The sequence below is a fragment of the Neofelis nebulosa genome, chromosome 9 (assembly GCF_028018385.1).
Source record: "Neofelis nebulosa isolate mNeoNeb1 chromosome 9, mNeoNeb1.pri, whole genome shotgun sequence".
Classification (NCBI taxonomy): Eukaryota; Metazoa; Chordata; class Mammalia; order Carnivora; family Felidae; genus Neofelis; species Neofelis nebulosa.
In genome coordinates this window covers 11531388-11546861 of record NC_080790.1, presented here as the reverse complement: position 1 = coordinate 11546861, position 15474 = coordinate 11531388, and the positions used below count along the sequence as shown (strand labels likewise).

Genomic DNA, 15474 nt, shown 5'->3' with positions numbered 1-15474 from the left:
ATTGAAATGTTAATGAACTTTCAGAAGAAAATGTTTCCTGACAAAGGCACTCTTTTTTTTTTTTTTTAACGTTTTTATTTATTTTTGAGACAGAGAGAGACGGAGCATGAACGGGGGAGGGTCACAGAGAGAGGGAGACACAGAATCTGAAACAGGCTCCAGGCTCTGAGCTGTCAGCACAGAGCCCGACGCGGGGCTCGAACCCACGGACCGTGAGATCATGACCTGAGCCGAAGTCGGACGCTTAACCGACCGAGCCACCCAGGCGCCCCTAGGCACACTTTTATAAAGTCTGTGTATACAAGAAAAAGGTGTTATACAAAGAAACTCATTACCAAACATGTGTTAAAAATGGAAACTATTATTTAACACTAATAGAAAAACAAACATATGAAGGTTTAATTTATAGTTTTTTTATTTTTATTTATTTATTTATTGTTAATGTCTACTTATTTTTGAGAGGGGGGAGGGGCAGAGAGAGAGGGAGACACAGAAACTGAAGCAGGCTTCAGGCTCTGAGGTGTCAGCACAGAGCCTGACATGGGGCTTGAACTCATGAACCACGATCATGACCTGAGCCAAATAACTGACTGAGCCACCCAGGCACCCCTAATTTATAGTTTTTTAAAAATCTTTCTCTCCTTTTAGATACACTACACTTCCTAAAAATTTACAGGCTGTTACAGTTTCTGAAAATAAATCTAAATGATCTTGGGACACCTGGGTGACTCAATCGGTTAAGCGTCTGCCTCTTGATTTCGACTCAGGTCATGATCTCATGTTTCAGGAGATGAAGCCCTGCGTCAGGCTCTGCACTGACAACACAGATACTGCTTGGGATTCTCTCTCTCTTTCTCTCCTTCTCTCTCAAAAAATATTTCAAAAAATCTAGATGATCTTGGAAGCAAGAATCACTTTTTCCTAATCTCTTCCTTTTCGTGGTGTCCTCACGTAACCTATGTAGACTCTGCCTTTCATGTCAAGGAGCAACTGCTTGTTATTCATCATACAGTCGTTAATTATGGAAACTGGAGGACTGACACTAGAGGCATCATTCAGTTGTTTTTAACTATTTCTAAAATGCAAAACCCATGGGTTGCCTGGGTGGCTCAGTCGGTTAAGCGTCCGACTTTGGCCCAGGTCATTATCTCATGGTTCATGAGTTCAGTCCCCACGTGGGGCTCTGTGCTGACAGCGTGGAGCCTGGTTGGGATTCTGTCTCTCCCTCTCTCTTTGCCCCTCCCCCCCTCGCTTGCACATGTGTGCACGTGCTCTCTCTCTCTCTCTCTCTCTCTCTCTCAAAAATAAACATTTTTAAAAACCCACAAAACCTTTCCTACAAATAAGCTATAAAAGCTTGGATTGTAACTCCGACAAGAGCAGCCATTTACCTGCCCTTTTCCCTCCCGCAGACCTTCAGGCACCTCCTCAGATCTTCTGAAACTTCAGGGCTTCTTGGAGCACATTTTTGAAATGAGGAAAATAGGACCCAAAGAGAGGGACTGCACTGAAATCACACAACTAGCCACAGGGCATTGTTGGTGGATACATCATGTCAATACGCGGGCCTCCTTTGAGTCATGTTTAGTGATTCCCTTCTCACTGGTGTCTTTGTTTTAAGCCTCATGTCTGTCTCCAGTAAAAAAAAAAAAAAAAGAGAGAGAGAAGAGCCAAAACTTTACGGCAACTCGTGAATATTTAGTATCACCATTCTGTGCTAAAATATTTTATGAATGATGGATTGTCTTCATTTATTCATTTGTATCTGCATTAGTTCATACACTCAATAGTATTCCGCATCTGCTGTCTGTCAGGCATTATTTTAAGGAGTAGGGATACACCGGTGAACAAATAAATGGAAGTCTCTGTTTTCAAGGAGCTTCCATTCTTATAGAGGAAGAAAGGCAATCAACCAATACATATGAAACATGTCCCATCCTTGTAAGTGCAAAACGAGGTGAGGGAGACAGATGGTGTGGGGGAATATGCTACTTAAGGTGGACAGTTACACAGCACGTTCCCTGATGAGGTGACATTTGAGGAATTTGAAGGATATAAGCGAATGCACCGTACACATATCTGCAGAGAGAATGTGGCAGGCAGAGAAAACAAGATCAAAGTTCCCGAGGGGAGGCACACGTGGTGGATGCGGACGATCTGAGAGACCCTGAGCCTGGAGAGGAGTTGAAGGTGGGAGGTCACGTAAAAAACAGGTGGATTTCTCCAGTTTGGAATTTTTTTAAACATTTCTGTATAAATAGGTGAGAAAATGTTGCCTAACTCCCAATTAGACCCCCTATTTAAATATTTCAGAGCTTGTCTAGCTTATTGAGTCCTCTAATTCCAGAACATTCTGACATGATCATAACTACATACTGGCTCTGCCACTTGCTCGCCTTGTTATTGGGACAGATAAGCCTGTTTCTGCATCTATAAAGGGAGGCTAATAACACCTGTGCTGTTCTCCACCCAAAACAGTTATAAGGGTGAACTCTTCCTGGGTCATGAAATGATTTCCAAAACTGTAAAATGCTTTTGGGTTGTTAGTCCATGGAAGAAGGACGTGGAGCTTTCAAGCAGGTTTTGATCTGCCAGGTCACCACGTGAGCAGGACTTCCCCTATAATTACTGAGCATTTCATAGTACATGTCAGCTTTTGTGAGAATGCAGACTATATGCTGTGACTTTTCAGGTGGCTACTTGGGACCAGAGCCAGAATGACCATTAAATTAAATGCTTTGGAAATGTGTATTTATACAGAAAATTTAACAAATGTGTGGGTAACCATCCATTTTTTTATCCTTTCAAGGCCTCTATCATCATCTGTATGTAATGTACTCAAATGCGGGGCATCTGTGTTAAGAGAGGCTAGGGAACAGGCAAACCAGCTTTTGGCTTACTTTTATATTTACAACTGCTTTCTAACTTAACATAGCAAACATTTTCACCCACAGAGGTGTTGGAGATGTGATTCGTTTCAGGACTGCCTCAGCGTAAATAAAGGAAATATTCAGTTATGCAATGAGAGGAAAAATTAGTGTTTTTTATTGATCAGGACTTCTTTTGCATCAGAAATGGAGATTCAAATAAACGATATTTTGCTTTATTTTGATATATAACAAAAATCATAACAAATACAATTTAGTCAAGTCTTTAATTTCAAATTAGAGAAATTTTCTAGACAACATGAAGACTCAGCAATAAAAATGCTAAAATGAAAAGTAGAAGTACATGGAAGATAATTTAAACTAAAAAAAAAATTGGCTAATGTTAAGTAAGACGAATTATTATAGTTTCATATAAAATAATTCTGTATTTAAACTTAACGTATATTAGGAAATCACTAAGCCAGCTCTCTGGAAATCTACTTGTTTAAACTTATTTTCGTAAGGAACATTCAGAACTTTCCCGTGATTTGTTCTAAACAGTGTTTAGCGTTAACATTTTAAGCTGGGTAAAGCAGAGAGCTTTTGAAGGTTTTTTTGCGGGTGGTGGGGCGGTAGGGAGGAGGTGAGAGGGTGGTGGTGTTGAATCTTACCTCCCAACACATTGTAAAAGTTTTCGAGAATGTTTCCTCAAAGTCATCAAGTACGAATTCTTCTGTAAACCAGTGAAGTAGCCTTTGCCACCAGTGTCAAGTGTGTATTTCCACTTCCAGGTGGACATAGCTGACGTCGAGAATGAAGAAAACCGCTATTCTCTCTTCGTGGAGCTCCTGGAATGTAGCCACCAGGAGGTCGAATTTCAGCACTTGGTTTTGCTCCTGCAAGCTTGGCCGCCTATGAAACACGACCACGTGTGAGTGTTAACATCAAGTTAAATTTCCTTGGTCTGTTCTTTACTTTTTTTAAATTTTTTTTTTTTTTAACGTTTTTATTTTATTTTTGAGACAGAGAGAGACAGAGCATGAACGGGGGAGGGGCAGAGAGAGAGGGAGACACAGAATCAGAAGCAGGCTCCAGGCTCTGAGCCGTCAGCCCAGAGCCCGACGCGGGGCTCGAACTCACGGACCGTGAGATCGTGACCTGGGCCGAAGTCAGACGTCTAACCGACTGAGCCACCCAGGCGCCCCTGTTCTTTACTTTTAAAAACCCAGTACCTTCAGGGGAGCCTGGGTGGCTCAGTCAGTTAAGCGGCCAACCTCAGCTCAGCTCATGATCTCACGGTTCATGAGTTCGAGTCCCGCATCGGGCTCTGTGCCGACAGCTCGGAGGCTGGAGCCCGCTTCGGATTCTGTGTCTCCCTCTCTCTCTGTTCCTTCCCCACTCGCGCTCCGTCTCTTTCTCTCAAAAATAAATAAAGAGTAAAAAAAAAATTTTTTTAATTCAGTACCTTCAAAAGAGCCAGTGAGAAGAAATCTATAAAATCAGCATCGGCCTTTGGAGAAAATTAAAATTGTTTTTTTTTTTTTTTTTTTTGGAAATATTGCTGTTTCTTTCCATTTCTCCTTGCCCCTACAGCCGAATATTTTATTCAAAAATATCAGTGCTTTATAATAACATCTGATTTATAACGTCAGCAAAATAATTCCGTTCCAGTATTTTCACCGGGAAATGTTCTGAGTCTCTGTTAACACAACTTGCAGTGCCGACTTGAGAATCCGAATGGAATCAATTGATAGTTCCCATTTAGTGAGGACACACAGTGTCACGTGCGGTTTACACTTAGTCTTAATTCATTCAGTAAACCTGCATGGAGAGTGACATTATCTAATTTTCTAAAGAGGGAGTGGGAATTTGGAAGTCAAAGAACTTTCAGCCCCATGTGGTCAGTAAGTGGATGAGGCAGAGGTCTCACTTGACGACCGGCCGCCCTCACAGCCCATGTTTCCTGCACGTCGTGCTGAGCTGGCAGCTGCCACTCAGGGCCGCACGCGGTAGTCACGCAGTCCCCGTGCTGTCAGCCAAGGATGCCCGCGGAAGACGCGGCCAGCTGTCTTCTGGGTACATGCGCCGTCTGTGACGAACTGCTGCTTCTCGTTGGCAAAAAGCAGGCACGCCCACCCGTGCCTCTGCTCCACACGCCCGCCTGCCCCACAACTCAGCTGTGTACCCACCCCCCCCCCCCCCGGGCCCAGCAACCGGCTCTGCCCGGGGCCAGCGCGCACCTCTGTGCTCCCAGGAGCTAACGGAGGTTTTCCCTGAAGAGTCATTCTTCCGTGTGCAGTTTGTGAAGGACTGCTACCAAACAGCGGGCAAAGGCCCTCTCACTTAACCCCAGGGTGAGCCTGTTGGAATTCCTGAAGCCAACCAAGGAGAGCGGTGTTTTTGTTTTGTGTCCGAACGAGTGTTTTCAGAAAGGGGGAAGACCGTTTCTTTGATCTCTACCGTTTGTGGCATAGATGACATGCGGATGTGTAGCTTTTAAGATTCGGTTCTCACCTTCCCTATTTGAGGCCCTGCAGTACAGCTTCTCACACTCAAGCCTTCAGTTTCCCACATGACCGTGTATCGGAGCAGCGTTTCCATTGGGTCCCAGCTGTCATGGCGGGGCTGCCCCGGAGCCCACGGGTTCTCGTTGGGAGCAGGGTCCCCCGCTGGGCCTGCTGAGCCCGCGTCTCTGGACGGTTCCCAAGCAGCTCTTATGTGATGATGGTGTGCGGTTCACTCACTAATTAGATTGTCAGTAACGCTTTGCTTTTTAAGAAAGTGATCGGGGTTGCGTTGCGGATTCCTTCATACCCTCCAAACGGATCTCTCGGTCTAAAGAGAGTTTTTCAAAATCGGAAAATGATACCGTCTAGTAGATGAGCTTACTGTGGTTTTACAGTTTCTTGTGACGTTTAGAACAATGACCATTTCGAAACACTGGCTCACCCACACGAAGTGAACTCAGCTTAATCGCTTAAGGCATGTATTGCATTTTAAACATTTAATGCATTAGTAGGTTTTTAAAACCTCAGTTTTTAAAGGTATATTCTTTTGTAGCCAGAATGAAGTGAAATCACTAAATTGCTAACCTGTGTTCTAAAAACCTCCCTTACGAAATGAGTAGAATCGAAACAATGCACTACCGGTCTGCCTAACCCCTCTGACCAGCTGTGTCTCCATCCGAGCGGGTACCTGAGGATAAGTCAAATAAAGTGGTCTCTTGTGGCTTTTTTCCTTTCCCGAATTTGTGTTTCACCACAACACACTGTATGATGGGACACCTTACCAATAGATTCTTTAAAGTACTTTTGAGTCCCTTTTCTGTTCCCAGACAATCAAATGTGTGACCTCACTTCCAAAATCACCACCCCCCACCCCCCCGTTAAGGAAAGAGGAGAGAAAAATCAGGAAAGGCAGGAGGAAGGGAAGGATAGTGTGACAATGACTGAATGTAGCCAGTTAACACAATAAAGGTAAAAACTGAGAAATCTGCTTGGTCCACGTGATTGCTAATTTACTGGAACCAACTCTGGTTTTTTAGTTTTATTCCCCTGTGGGAAAATGCATGGGAAGAATAATAGATTCGTACTTATGGGACATGTATAATTCTCATCCAGTGTATCAAAGCTGGCTGGTGCAAAGTACATCTTGATAATTGTCGTCAAAGCCACATGGCCCATCGGGGTCCACTGTTTGGGCAGGCCAGTGTTCCTACTGCAGTGAGGCGGCCTGGTAGGGAAAACCCAGAAAGGTGGAACTCAGACTTTGAAACAGGAAAGCAGAGGGTGGGTCCTTGCATGTAAGAAGACTCCTCAGTCTACCAGACACTCTCAGAGCTTTGTACCTTGAATAAGCAGGACTCTGTCCTCACGCATTGTTCGTTTGAGCTGAGACACAAAGGCTTTGCCAGAGGCTGGCGAGTCCCTTTGTCATTGTTACACGTGACATTTTTCTTAGGGGGCGAGGGATAAGGCCCTTTCAAGGGAAGAACCATCCTTAGGTGTTCAGTGTCTAGACTCTAGAGCCGTGCTAATGAGACAACAGAATCTTCATAAATAGGAAAAGTATTTTAATGTATCTGAGTCAAATTGGTACCCTGTTCCTGAGGCCGTGGGACGAATGTGCCTTTACCTTGTCTGTTGAGATGTAAACCGTGATGTTGGTATGAAACGTGAGGTCCTGACATTCAGAGGAAGGAAACAGAGCAAACTTTTGGATGCTTTTATGTTTCAGAAATAAGGAAGCTGTATGAAGTGTGATGTCTCTACTGCTCATGTGTTGCTTCCTCGGTCTGTGCTCACAGGCTGACCTCTGCTGCGCCCTTGTGTCCTCCAGCCCCGCCCTGACCCCCGAGTCTGTCATAATCCTATGATAAACAAAAGCCATTATTTAGGTAGTAGATAGTGAAATGTGCCTGCAATTAAGAGCGATAATTCACAATTACAAACATCATTCATTGAATAAACCAATTTTGCAAAGAAAACATTAGATTGCTCTTTCAGAATGAAAAAGAACTGAGGCCCAGAGAGGTTGGGTGGCTTCCCCAGCACTAAATGACTAGGCTGAGAGAGTTTCAGTGACTTCCCTGAGTCACCCAAGTAGGAAGCCAGGGAGCCGGCCTTTGGCCTGAGGGCAGCCTCTGCTCATAGTGTCTGCCCACGGCCTCCACGCTGCTGGGCACTTGGTAATGCCACAGCAAGCTGTTTTCTCTGTGAGATGTTCTCCCTTCTACAATACAGACTTGAAGGAGGAACGCAGCATCTAGATTGTGACTGTAGTTTGCCCAAAGCATTTTGCTTCAAAAGGTGGCATTTCTATTCTCTTTAAAAATTCCACACTGCAGTTGTTAGAGCGTTAATCATCCATTCCCAGTGTCTCGTGTTTTCCTCCCTCAGGTCCAGCATAACCAGCAATCCGTGGGTGAGACTGGCAACAGCCATGCTGACCAGGTGCACATCGGAGAACAAGGACGGACTGGGGAATGAGGTTTTGAGAATGTGCCGCTCTTTATATGACACCAAGCAGATGCTCCCCGCAGAGGTAAGCGGGTATTTCAAGTGGCTTTCCCGGGGGGCATCCCTTTTCCTTGTCCAAAGTCTTTATTAGAAGCAGTCATCAGCGACTCTGCTTGAGGAACACTTGGCTGAAGTTATCAGTAGGCAAAGGCCCATAATTTCTAGTAGATCAAATGAAGAAAAGTCATATTGAAAGGATGCTTTGAGGTGGTTTTCTGTCTGCTGGAGCTCTGAAGCCGATTCCCTTTGCAAATCTTAGGGTGTGACTCAGTTTCCAGTTCCTCTTGGATGCCCTTTCATGTCTAACTCAAGCTTACGTCCCCAGGGGTCTGCGTAGCCAGCCCCTGTGTTGTCTCTGCCCGAACCGGACCAGGTGGTGATGGAGTGGGAAGCGTTAGCACCCCTCTGGGCAGGTGGCCAGCCGCTCTCGCTTTTCCGTGCTTTCCGCCATTGTCGTAGGAACATCACATGACCACAGTGTTTAATCTCTGTAAACACGGTAAAGACTCAGCCACCTCCCTTTTGACCACCATTCTCTCTTTGACCCCATAATTTGGCTGTCACGGAGGCATTTGTTTAATATATGTAAATTTGTACATTCTCAAATAAGTACATATTAATTACAGCTCCCTGCTGTGAATCTGACCTCAGCAGTGTGCTGTTTGAGCAACTTCTACATGTCTTAAATATAAGCATTTGGATAATGGCACTAAGTTGATTAATTGGTTTTCAGGTTCCTGCCACATAGGAGGTAAACTTGAAAATAAAATTGTAAATATGATGCTTCGAATCCTCTCAGTAATCACTCAAGGAAGATATTCTCATTATGAATGTACATTTAATGGATTGTTTTCTGAATGAGGGACTGGCTAAGTGTTTTCTGATCGAATTTTAAAATATTTTCTCCATTTAAAGAAGGTTGCCAACCACCAGAATGACAAAATTCTTCTATAAAATATTTAAAGTACCAACACCAGAAATAACTTCCCTTTATGCCACAGTGTGTGATTTGCTTGTCTCCGCTACTTACCTACCTGTGATCTGTCGCACTGCGCTGTGAGCACTGGAAGGGTGGGCACCATGGCTGTGTCATCACTCACCTGCAGCGGGTTTCAACCTACTGTGTGGAGCGGGGACTCAACACAGTTTATTGCCCTCACCAAGGTGAGCGGTATGTACGTGATGAGGGGTTCACCTTCGCCTTACCATAACCTAACATCAGGCACCGTTAGGTCAGGACCAAACCCCAGAAATGCCAGTTCTGCCGAATCTGAGTTAGGGAAGCACTATTTAGGACCGACTGTCTCTGTATCGCAAGCTGCTGGTAATGGTGGTAACTAGCGTTTGCTACCACTCTTGGGCTTCCACTTCATCGTCCCACTTAACCCTCTCCACCACCGGTAAGGAGGCTCCTTGACCTTCAGTTAACAGCTGATGGAACTGAGGCTCTGAGAGCAAAGGTCTGGCTCCTGGTCACTCGGGCAACAAAGGGCGGATCTGGTCATCAAACCAACGTTCCACCTGAATGCTTGGAAAATAAATACTTCCTAGTGAGCCATGCTTCCTACACTTGGGGTGTCTGCATATTGAATGTGCATGTTTTATGTGCTTGTATAAGCTTCATTGTCATCCCCCTTTTCTATGATACTTCCTTCAAGAATGGCCTGTAGTGTGTTAGCTCTAGTGTGTCGAGATCTCTATCATTACCTGGAGAATTTGGTTTTTATTTAAATATCCTCATTGGTTTGGTTTTACTACCGTTAGTTCTGAGGCAGGGAATGTAAGTTAGCTGAGAACATGGCCACTGCATCTTTGACCTTGACATCATACCATTCGTTACATAATTGAGGTTCAGTAACAGTTACATGTGTTATCTTGCAGCCACCCGGCAGCGGGTGATAAACCTATCTGAGTGTCCAAAGCAGTAGTGAGAGCTGTCAGCATTTCAGGTGAAGTTTAGGGGCGACCTTCGAGGACATGCAGGGAGAAGTGTGTCGTTCTTCTTTTTATTGACTAACACATTGTAAATTATGCTCTGTTTCCTATTTAAAAAAAAAGAGTTGGTGATTGAACGAGAAGTTAAATAACTATAATGATTCAGCTCCCTAATATGCTTCTACGGCCAGGTTGAGGTGCCTTGACAAATGGAATAATATTTTATTTACAGTGGTCCCGCTCAATCTCAGAATCATCGGACCAATGCTTCCCGAGTGTTTTAAGGAGCTCAGAATACATAGCACAGTGCCTGAAGCACACATCTATTAGAGTATTCCTCACACACCAGGGAAGGGGATTAGAGCCTGTCCTCTTTCTTGGGACTGGGAGCACCTGAAGGGCAGGGGATATCAGATGTACAAGAGCAGCAGGAGCCCTGGTGATGCAGCAAATTGTACTGTCCTTCTCCGGACTGGGCCACAGCATGATCTGTGGCCATGAGAAAAGTGCCAGATGCTCTGTCCCTCCCTTTTCTGGCCCCGGAAACAAACAAGGAGTTAGATCATGTGATCTCTGAGGGGACTCTAGTTCTGAGTATTCCCCAAGGTCTCCAGGCCTTTGAGAAGGCTGACTGGAGGCTATTTCCAACTGCACCCAAAGCACCTAATCACAAGTTTCCATCAGCCTCCGATTCTCTTGGGGCAGGGGGGAAGGTACTGGATTAAAGCCCATGTTGAAGTAAGCCATTAGCGCTTCTCTGTTCCGGTTTGATAAGGTGAAAGATAATCATTATCAAACGAGTTGTGTTGCCACGGTGACTTTTCTTTATTTTCCTTACGCTGCCTCACTTCTGTCTTGAATTTGGGCATGTTTACAGATTTTTTTTTTCCTTAGGATGCCATGATTAAAAGAACCTTGCAAATGTTAGGTACTATTTTTATTGATTGTTAAAGGTGCTCAAATGTGAGTTAAAATGGTTACAGAGGAAGGAACATGGTAATTAAGAAATGGAAATGTCTTCTTAAGTTTATTTTACCACCTTTGGAAATTGCATTGTCTAATTTCAGAAGTGCATAATATTTAACATCACTCTGGTGGTAAAATGATCCATGACTCAGTTTTTAAAAATCTACTACTTTTGGTTGCTCTACTCTGTGGTTTATAAAGTACGTTTGTCCAACTGTCTAGGACAGGGTACTTCATCCACATTTCCTGTCTCCCCACTGAGTTCCCATATTTAGAGATTGTTTTCTGTTCTTCGTGACTCTTCAGAATGTCTTTATGCAATGCCTGCCGTTGTTCCTGGTTCTTGTTTACTTCCCGCCATGTTGGTTTTGCTGATGGAAAATATTACCAGAAGGATAAAATCAGTGCTGCTTGCAGATCATATTTCTATAGTCTTGAAAGTTCTGTATCCTTCTTAGCTTGTATCCATGGCAATATATGAAGCATTCTCAGGAATGGGGGATATTCAGAATTAGAAACCAGCATAAAACAGATTCTTGGCATTTACAAATTTAAACTTCCAAGTTGCAGCTCTTTGTGACTGACCCTGAAAGTCCCTGGTTTTGCTGAAGCACAGCATGAACTAGAGTCACACATGCTTTGGGTCAGGTGTTTGGGAGTTAGAGGCCCAGCTAATGAGCGAGCCTAGCTAATCTGCAGCCTCTAAGTCTCAGTGTGATTGTTCTCTCTCATAGTTGAGGTACTTTTGATAGAGTCTAGAGTTGATTTGCAGATCCGATGACCTGCATCTCTGTGCCTCTCTGCTCCTGCTGTAGATCCTGCAGCACGTTTGGGTGCAGGATACCCCAGGACGAGCAGGAGGGCTGTGCAAGGACAGAAGGACCATTAGTGGACTGGTCCTGCTTGTTTGACAACCATCAGCCACAGGGACCATGCCTTGGGGACATCACCATGAATCACATTTGTGCGGGGTTCTGGCCTGGCTTTGGGCCCAGATGTACCTGTTCCTCTTAAGTCAAGGCCTCTCGTTCTGTATCCTGATGGCCAGACAGGTTTGAGCTGGGAAGGTGCTGATGAGGTATTTTATGGTTCTCTTTGCTACTTTGTCCTTTCTTAGAGCTTCCCAGATCCCCCTGTAAATCTCCTGATAAATTCTTCTTGTAACACAGGGGAACATACCGAAGGCCCTAGTAGAGTATTTAAATACAGAGTAAGTATTTAGCCAGTAACTGTTAGCTAAGAGATAGAAAGTACTCAGTAGCTCAAAAAGTACTCCTCCATTCTTGGATGTCCTTGACTTTATACTTCAGGTAAAGTATATTTCTGTCAGCAAAACCGTCATGGCCGTAAGTCAGCAAGAACCATGAGCAATAACGGGCTAGACATAAAAGCATTCTAAAGAGCCACGAATTAAAAACAACCTTCTAAATACAGGAACTTAGGGATTGGGAAGTGGGGGCGAAGGGAAAGGTAAGTCCCTTTAAATACCATGTCCCAGACAGTGAGGCACGTGTACTTTGGCAAAATCTGTCCATCGTGCCTGCTCAGAGGGGTATACAGGTTATTTGGGTAAAAGTTGTCATCAAAGCTAAGGTCAGCCAAGTGATACGTTTAGTCTAAATATCATAAGTTGCTAAGAAATACCTGTTTACCTGTTACAGAGAACTTAGTGAGTAAGTAAATATGAGTGCTGGGAGGGAGTGATATACAAATATTTTTAGGTATAGTCTATACCAAGCAAATTTGGAATACAGAGAAGGGAAAATATCCTTGCCCTCAAGTGAGGCAGCTGAACAAATGAGTTAATTACAATATCGCAAGATGACAAATAGTGTAGGAAATATTGACAAAGTATAGTCGGAATATAGGAGTTGCCAAACGTCGGAAATCCGAGGCAGCTTGGTAGGAGATGGGGTTTTCCTGTGCCCTTTTCAGCGGAGACTCAATGAACCAATAGGGGTCCATCAGAAAGAGAAACAGCAGAGGTCACCTCTTGTGCACAGACCCAGAGGTCTGCAGAAACTCAAAACTGCAGCTGTACCGTCAGGACGGTAACCACTGGCCACCTGCAGTTATTAAAACTTAAATTCAGGAAAATGGAATAAAAATTTTAAAGCGGTGCCTCAGTTGCACCAGCCAGATCTCAAATGTTCATAAGCATGAGGCTCCTGGCTGCCGTGTTGGACAGAATAGTCTGTCGTGGCCGCGAGGTCTCCTGGGCAGTGCGGTCTGAGCGCTGTCTGAGCAACGTGCAGGTGGGGGAACATCGCTGTGACATTCCAGGAGGAGGAGGTGGAGGGCGACAGAAGCAAGTTGGTGCAGGACAGCTGCGTGAAATTGTCGTGTGTGAGAGTCCGTATTTCCTCCTCCCAAATACTCTCTGGGGGCTGTGGCATCCCAGAGGACAGATCCGCATTTCTTTTTGGCCCAGGAGCTCGGAGAGGTTCCTCGTAAGACCGTGTGCTTTAGGGCACACAGAGTGTGAGGTAGAATCGATGATGCTTGAAGTGCACAGTCTACAAACGTGTTCCCCTGCCGGTATTGATCATTTCCACCCAAGTTCACGTAGTACAACCTTCCAGTCTGAAATTGAAGGCCTTGCTGATTTCCAGCAGAGATGTGCTAAGGAGAAAAGGGTAAAACACTCCAGTGAGTGGGATTCTGAAGAATGCTTTTCTCCTGGGGGCTTTGAATAGGAGCTTCTTTGTGTCACCCTTGTTTTATCTAGACTTTATAATAATGTAAAGAAATTATTAAAATGTCATAAATTAGAGTGTTTCTTCTCTGGAATGCTGCTGTTGGAGTAGCGTAGGAGAAAGACCAGTCCCATGGGGGACAGGGATTCTTAGTTTTCAAAAACAACCCCTGTTTTGTATAAGGAGGTTGCACTCTCTGTCTGGTCCTCAGTCCAGATGTTCTGTTCTTTCTGTTATAGCTACATTCAGGACACCGGGGGAGCATATAGCTCCGCGGAGAGGAAGAGCTTGCAGATATCCTGTGTTCTTGTACTTTTGTTGTGAAGGGCCATCGTTTGTTATCTTGTATAAACTCTTGCTCTCTGATGACAGGTTCAGCTAGGGTAATAAAGGGCTGAGAATAAAATTCAAATGCATTTTCAGTTTTTTGGACTACAGATACTTTTCATGAAACATTCAGTTCACCTGGGCAGTAGAATTATAAACACTTTTTTCAATACGTAAGTTGCTGATTCTTATTGTTGCAGAGGATAACTGGATCTTGGTGATAATATTAACAACCTGTAATCATTTGTATCATTTAAGTGTCTACACACACACACACGCGCGCGCGCGCGCACGCGTGCACATGCACGCATGCAGGCACAAAACTGCAAAGTAGATATAATTACCTCCATTTTACTTGTGAGGAAACTAGGGCTCTGAGAGATTAGGAGAATGGATTACAGTCCTGTGTCCACCCGGAGGAAGACTTTGCAGCTGTTAAACTCAATATCTGGTGAATATCAAGTGAATATCTGATAGGGCCGAAAGATGTTGACAATATACACGGTGAAGCGAGTGAAGCAGATACCAAACAATCAGTGCGGTCCCGTGTGCGCTCTCTGCACACACCCTCCTAGAAAAGGTGTGGAAAGACGCCGCCAGATTAGCGCCTGGCATCCGGAGTGCCTCCTGCCTGCTTGCTCACGTAACTGCCCTTGTGGTTCCAGGGTGTGAGGGCGCTGAGCTCATTGCTGCTCAGCCAGTCCCTGCCGCTCCCAGCCCTGAAGCTTCTCCTCGAGAGCCAGGACGACGGCCTTCACGCCATGGCGCTGGAGCACATCAACGCCTTCGTCCAGGTATCCCCGGTGGAGTTTACCGTTGCTTGTGTTTCGGAGAAACTAATTAGCATTGTCATTCTCAGAAGTAACATCCGTGATTGATTTAAGGCTGTTTTGTCTGCAGTATTCTCTGACCACACTGTTTCTGTCTTGTCTAAGAAGTAAATATTTGTTTATTCTATAAACATTTACTAAACCTCTCTCATGAACCAGACTCTGTGTTCATGTGCTGAGAATACAAATCCGAATGATGAAGCAGTTTCTCTGGAGAAGCCAGTGTATTGTATACCCTTTAGAGAAATGTCAGAGCAGCCCAGGACAAGTGGACGTGTCCTTGCCACTTGAAATTTAGATCACAGGAATTTGTCGCGTCAGGCAGGATTCTGTGCCTGGATGTATGTGTTTGGTTGCCTGCTAATTAAAGGTGAGACAGTGGCTGCAGGTAATGTTTACTGGCACCTTCTAAAATCTCAAGCCCTGTTTCCCCTGGCAAACTAACGCACCATTGAAGCAGTGTCTGGGCTTGAGGAATGACGTACTAAAGTCAAGGCTTGAGATTTCTCCCTCAAGGCTGGTTGTCTTGTTATCGTGATTAAGGAAGAAACTTTCACTTCCCTTTTCAAATTTTACACTTTAGAAATAGGTAGCTCAGAGTTGTGTTTTAATGAATTTCCATTGTATGATCCTTACTGAAACCCTTCTGTAGAGATCATTCTTTCACTGTAAAATTTGTGTGTGTGTGTGTGTGTGTCTTTGTGAGTGTGTACACACACAGTACACACACAGATATAATTTTAGGTATGCGTGTATACTCACACACATTTACACACACACACAATTATATATATATATTTTTTTTAACAAAAATGTTAGAGGATGTTTTCTAGGG

General features: G+C 44.4%; 1 protein-coding gene across 3 annotated transcripts in view; it reads left to right on the top strand.

The window, feature by feature from the left end:
- The window catches only part of NBAS (NBAS subunit of NRZ tethering complex), a 333323-nt gene that overhangs the window by 304734 nt on the left and 13115 nt on the right, over window positions 1-15474 (top strand). For 2 of the 3 annotated variants that reach the window (XM_058682572.1, XM_058682571.1), the window contains exons 49-51: window positions 3659-3798; window positions 7766-7910; window positions 14475-14603. In XM_058682572.1, coding sequence (XP_058538555.1) covers window positions 3659-3798; window positions 7766-7910; window positions 14475-14603 — 414 coding nt within the window. The remainder of the gene's footprint in view (window positions 1-3658; window positions 3799-7765; window positions 7911-14474; window positions 14604-15474) is intronic. The other variant, XM_058682573.1, reaches the window with a different exon arrangement.